Source organism: Ascaphus truei, chromosome 11 (genome assembly GCF_040206685.1).
Source record: "Ascaphus truei isolate aAscTru1 chromosome 11, aAscTru1.hap1, whole genome shotgun sequence".
Classification (NCBI taxonomy): Eukaryota; Metazoa; Chordata; class Amphibia; order Anura; family Ascaphidae; genus Ascaphus; species Ascaphus truei.
The window spans coordinates 57,175,015-57,180,801 of NC_134493.1; the positions used below are offsets into that span (position 1 = coordinate 57,175,015).

The following is a 5,787-nucleotide window of genomic DNA, read 5'->3' on the forward strand; positions in this document are numbered from 1 at the left end:
TACCTTCTGTTATTTGCTCTACTGGCAAGGCCTCATCCTTTTCACCTTTCCCTACTATCAAGCGCACTCACTATAGAGACATTCTCTCACAACACCATCACCCACAAGTTCCTTTGTGTATCTATGCTTTCCACAATAAAGTGAAGAAAAGACAAAGTACTTGTGCTTGGAACAGGAACGAGTTGAAGCTATCTGGGCTATTCATACTAAACGTGACTCTGGCCTCAGAATAGTGACCCCTCCTCTCAGTCTCTCTGACCCCTCTCCTGTCTCTGTCTCTCTGACTCCTCCTCTCAGTCTCTCTGACCCCTCCTCTCAGTCTCTCTGACTCCTCCTCAGTCCTCTCTGACTCCTCCTCAGTCTCTCTGACTCCTCCTCAGTCTCTCTGTCTCTGACTCCTCCTCAGTCTCTCTGACTCCTCCTCAGTCTCTCTGACTCCCCTCCTCTCAGTCTCTCTGACCCCTCCTCTCAGTCTCTCTGACCCCTCCTCTCAGTCTCTCTGACCCCCTCCTCTCAGTCTCTCTGACCCCTACCTCTCAGTCTCTCTGACCCCTCCTCTCCAGTCTCTCTGACACCTCCTCTCAGTCTCTCTCTCACCCTTCTCTTTCTGTCTCTCTCACCACTCTCTCTCTCTGTCACCCTTCTCCCTCTTTCCCCTCTCCCCTCTTTCTCTCGTCTCTCACCCCCCTCCCTCTGTCTCTATTCTCACCCCCTCCCTCTGTCTCTCTTCTCAACCCCCTCCCTCTGTCTCTCTTCTCACCCCCTCCCTGTCTCTCTTCTCACCCCCCTCCCTGTCTCTCTTCTCACCCCCTCCCTCTGTCTCTCTTCTCAACCAATCCCTCTGTCTCTCTTCTCACCCCCTCCCTCTGTCTCTCTTCTCACCCCCTCCCTCTGTCTCTCTTCTCACCCCCTCCTCTGTCTCTCTTCTCACCCCCTCCCTCTGTCTCTCTTCTCACCCCCTCCCTCTGCCTCTCTTCTCACCCCCCTCCCTCTGACTCTCTTCTCACCCCCTCCCTCTGCCTCTCTTCTCACCCCCTCCCTCTGCCTCTCTCTCACCCCCTCCCTCTGTCTCTCTTCTCACCCCCTCCCTCTGTCTCTCTTCTCACGCCCCTCCCTCTGTCTCTCTTCTCACGCCCTCCCTCTCTCTCTCTTCTCACCCCCTCCCTCTCTCTTCTTACCCCTTCTCACCCTGTCTCTCACCTCCCCTCTCTCGCCCCCTCCCTCTCTCCCCTCCTCCCTCTCTCTCACCCCTATTCCTCTCCCTCCTCCTCTCCTCTCTCTCTCTCTTCCCCCTCCTCCCTCTGTCTCTCTCCCCTCCTCCCTCTGTCTCTCTCTCCCCTCCTCTCCTCTCTCTGTCTCTCTCTCCCCTCCTCCCTCTGTCTCTCTCTCCCCTCCTCCCTCTGTCTCTCTCTCCCCTCCTCCCTCTGTCTCTCTCTCCCCTCCTCCCTCTGTCTCTCTCTCTCCCCTCCTCCCTCTGTCTCTCTCTCCCCTCCTCCCTCTGTCTCTCTCTCCCCTCCTCCCTCTGTCTCTCTCTCCCCTCCTCCCTCTGTCTCTCTCTCTCCCCTCCTCCCTCTGTCTCTCTCTCCCCTCCTCCCTCTGTCTCTCTCTCCCCTCCTCCCTCTGTCTCTCTCCCCCTCCCTACCTCTGTCTATCTCCCCCCTCCTACCTCTGTCTATCTCCCCCCTCCTCCCTCTGTCTCTCTAACCCCCCTCCTCCCCCTGTCTCTCTAACCCCCCTCCTCCCTCTGTCTCTCTCCCCCCTCTTCCCTCTGTCTCTCTCCCCCCTCCTCCCTCTGTCTCTCTCCCCCCTCCTCCCTCTGTCTCTCTCCCCCCTCCTCCCTCTGTCCCTCTCCCCCCTCCTCCCTCTGTCTCTCTCCCCCTTCCTCCTCCTCTGTCTCTCTCCACCCTCCTCCCTCTGTCTCTCTCCACCCTCCTCCCTCTGTCTCTCTCCACCCTCCTCCCTCTGTCTCTCTCCCCCTCCTCCCTCTGTCCCTCTCCCCCCTCCTCCCTCCTCCCTCTGTCTCTCCCCCCTTCCTCCCTCTGTCTCTCTCCACCCTCCTCCCTCTGTCTCTCTCCCCCTCCTCCCTCTGTCCCTCTCCCCCCTCCTCCCTCTGTCTCTCTCTCCCCTCCTCCCTCTGTCTCTCTCCCCCCTCCTCCCCCTGTCTCTCTCCCCCTCCTCCCCCTGTCTCTCTCCCCCCTCCTCCCCCTGTCTCTCTCCCCCCTCCTCCCCCTGTCTCTCTCCCCCCTCCTCCCCCTGTCTCTCTCCCCCCTCCTCCCCTGTCTCTCTCCCCCTCCTCCCCCTGTCTCTCTCCCCTCTCCTCCCCTTCAGTCTCTCCCCCCTCCTCCCTCTGTCTCTCTCCCCCCTCCTCCCTCTGTCTCTCTCCCCTCCCTCTGTCTCTCTCCCCCTCCTCCCTCTGTCTCTCTCCCCCCTCCTCCCTCTGTCTCTCTCCCCCCTCCTCCCTCTGTCTCTCTCCCCCCTCCTCCCCTGTCTCTCTCGCCCCTCCTCCCCCTGTCTCTCTCCCCCCTCCTCCCCCTGTCTCTCTCCCCCCTCCTCTCCCCTGTCTCTCTCCCCCCTCCTCCCCCTGTCCTCTCTCCCCCCTCCTCCCCCTGTCTCTCTCCCCCCTCCTCCCCTGTCTCTCTCCCCTCTCCTCCCCCTGTCTCTCCTCCCCTCCTCCTCCCCCTGTCTCTCTCTCCCTCTCCTCCCTGTCACTCTCCCCCTCCTCCTCTGTCTCTCTCCCCCCTCTCCTCCCTGTCTCTCTCTCCCCTCCTCCCCCTGTCTCTCTCTCCCCCTCCTCCCCCTGTCTCTCTCTCCCCTCTCCTCCCCTGTCTCTCTCCCCCCTCCTCCCCCTGTCTCTCTCTCCCCTCCTCCCCCTGTCTCTCTCCCCTCTCCTCCCCCTGTCTCTCTCCCCCTCCTCCCCCTGTCACTCTCTCCCCCCTCCTCCCTCTGTCTCTCTCCCCCCTCCTCCCCCTGTCTCTCTCCCCCCTCTCCTCTGTCTCTCTCTAACCCCCCTCCTCCCCCTGTCTCTCTAACCCCCCTCCTCCCTCTGTCTCTCTCCCCCCTCTTCCCTCTGTCTCTCTCCCCCCTCCTCCCTCTGTCTCTCTCCCCCCTCCTCCCTCTGTCTCTCTCCCCCTCTCCTCCCTCTGTCCCTCTCCCCCCTCCTCCCTCTGTCTCTCTCACCCCTTCCTCCCTCTGTCTCTCTCCACCCTCCTCCCTCTGTCTCTCTCCCCCCTCCTCCCTCTGTCTCTCTCCCCCTCCTCCCTCTGTCCCTCTCTCCCCCCTCCTCCCTCTGTCTCTCTCCCCCTCCTCCCTCTGTCTCTCTCCCCCTCCTCCCTCTGTCTCTCTCCCCCCTCCTCCCTCTGTCTCTCTCCCCCTCCTCCCTCTGTCTCTCTCCCCCCTCCTCCCTCTGTCTCTCTCCCCCTCTCCTCCCTCTGTCTCTCTCCCCCTCCTCCCTCTGTCTCTCTCCCCCCTCCTCCCTCTGTCTCTCTCCCCCCTCCTCCCTCTGTCTCTCTCCCCCTTCCTCCCTCTGTCTCTCTCTCCCCCTTCCTCCCTCTGTCTCTCTCCACCCCTCCTCCCCTCTGTCTCTCTCCCCTCCTCCCTCTGTCTCTCTCCCCCCTCCTCCCTCTGTCTCTCTCCCCCTCCTCCCTCTGTCTCTCTCCCCCCTCCTCCCCCTGTCTCTCTCCCCCCTCCTCCTCTGTCTCTCTCCCCCTCGTCCCTCTGTCTCTCTCCCCCCTCCTCCCTCTGTCCTCTCTCCCCCCTCCTCCCTCTGTCTCTCTCCCCCCTCCTCCCTCTGTCTCTCTCCCCCCTCCTCCCCCTGTCTCTCTCCCCCCTCCTCCCTCTGTCTCTCTCCCCCCTCCTCCCCCTGTCTCTCTCCCCCCTCCTCCCCCTGTCTCTCTCCCCCCCTCCTCCCCCTGTCTCTCTCCCCCCTCCTCCCCCTGTCTCTCTCCCCCCTCCTCCCCCTGTCTCTCTCCCCCTCCTCCCCCTGTCTCTCTCCCCTCTCCTCCCTGTCACTCTCCCCCCTCCTCCCTCTGTCTCTCTCCCCCCTCCTCCTCCCTGTCTCTCTCCCCCCTCCTCCCTCTGTCTCTCTCCCCCCTCTCCCTCTGTCTCTCTCCCCCCTCCTCCCTCTGTCTCTCTCCCCCCTCCTCCCTCTGTCTCTCTCCCCCTCACTCCCTCTGTCTCTCTCCCCCCTCCTCCCCCTCTCTCCCCTGTCTCTCTCGCCCCTCCTCCCCCTGTCTCTCTCCCCCCTCCTCCCCTGTCTCTCTCCCCCCTCCTCCCCCTGTCTCTCTCCCCTCTCCTCCCCCTGTCTCTCTCCCCTCTCCTCCCTGTCACTCTCCCCCCTCCTCCCTCTGTCTCTCTCCCCCCTCCTCCCCCTGTCTCTCTCTCCCCCTCGTCTCTCTCTCCCCTCCTCCCCCTGTCTCTCTCTCCCCTCCTCCCCCTGTCTCTCTCCTCCCCTCCTCCCCCTGTCTCTCTCTCCCCCTCCTCCCCCTGTCTCTCTCTCCCCTCCTCCCCTGTCTCTCTCCCCTCTCCTCCCCCTGTCTCTCTCCCCTCTCCTCCCTGTCACTCTCCCCCCTCCTCCCTCTGTCTCTCCTCCCCCCTCCTCCCCCTGTCTCTCTCCCCCCCTCCTCCCTCTGTCTCTCTCCCCCCTCCTCCCCCTGTCTCTCTCGCCCCTCCTCCCCCTGTCTCTCTCCCCCCCTCCTCCCTCTGTCTTTCTCCCCCCTCCTCCCTCTGTCTCTCTCCCCCCTCCTCCCCCTGTCTCTCTCCCCCCTCCTCCCTCTGTCTCTCTCCCCCCTCCTCCTCTGTCTCTCTCCCCCCTCCTCCCTCTGTCTCTCTCCCCCCTCCTCCCTCTGTCTCTCTCCCCCCTCCTCCCCCTGTCTCTCTCCCCCCTCCTCCCCCTGTCTCTCTCCCCTCTCCTCCCCTGTCTCTCTCCCCTCTCCTCCCTGTCACTCTCCCCCCTCCTCCCTCTGTCTCTCTCCCCCCTCCTCCCTCTGTCTCTCTCCCCCCTCCTCCCCATGTCTCTCTCTCCCCTCCTCCCCGTCTCTCTCTCCCCTCCTCCCCCTGTCTCTCTCTCCCCTCTCCTCCCCCTGTCTCTCTCTCGCCTCTCTCTGTCTCTCACCTGTAAGTTTGGGTCTTGTCACAGGGTCTGTCTATTTTCCTCTTCTGCTGTCTCCGTCTTCCTTTCCTTCTCTGGGTGTCTGCGCCTCCTCCCCTGGGTGTCTCTCTCCCTATTTCTGTCTTTCTCGCATTCTGTGGATTCATTTCTCCTGCACTCTGTCTGTCTCTCCCTGTCACAGCCTCTCTCTCCATGTTTCTGTCTCTCTCTTCCTGTATCTGCCTGAGACTGTCCCTCCCTCTGTGTGAGACTGTCCCTCCCTCTGTGTATGTCTCTCCCTCCCTCTGTGTATGTCTCTGTGAGACTGTCCCTCCCTCTGTGTGAGACTGACCCTCCCTCTGTGTATGTCTCTGTGAGACTGACCCTCCCTCTGTGTGAGACTGACCCTCCCTCTGTGTATGTCTCTGTGAGACTGACCCTCCCTCTGTGTATGTCTCTGTGAGACTGACCCTCCCTCTGTGTATGTCTCTGTGAGACTGACCCTCCCTCTGTGTATGTCTCTGTGAGACTGTCCCTCGCTCTGTGTATGTCTCTGTGAGACTGTCCCTCGCTCTGTGTATGTCTCTCTGCCTGTCAGTATGATCCTGTTACTGACTGTCTCTTTCTCTGCCTCTCAGTCTGATTGTGTTACAGAAATTCCTTGTGTAATCCGCAATCACTGTGTTTATGTCAGCATTTGA

The 5,787-nt window shown here is 62.2% G+C and overlaps 1 protein-coding gene across 3 annotated transcripts in view; it reads right to left on the reverse strand.

Annotated features, from left to right (window-relative positions):
- The window catches only part of LOC142463595 (RING finger protein 112-like), a 47,012-nt gene extending 41,600 nt beyond the window's left edge, over positions 1 to 5,412 (reverse strand). The window contains exon 1 of one of the 3 annotated variants that reach the window (XM_075566545.1): positions 5,111 to 5,412. Coding sequence is in view for 2 of the 3 variants with exons in the window: in XM_075566544.1 (XP_075422659.1) it covers positions 5,111 to 5,301 (191 nt within the window). In the remaining variant the exon portion in view is untranslated. The remainder of the gene's footprint in view (positions 1 to 5,110) is intronic. The other 2 variants (XM_075566544.1, XM_075566543.1) reach the window with 2 other exon arrangements.
- Between the last annotated feature and the right edge of the window lie 375 nt (positions 5,413 to 5,787).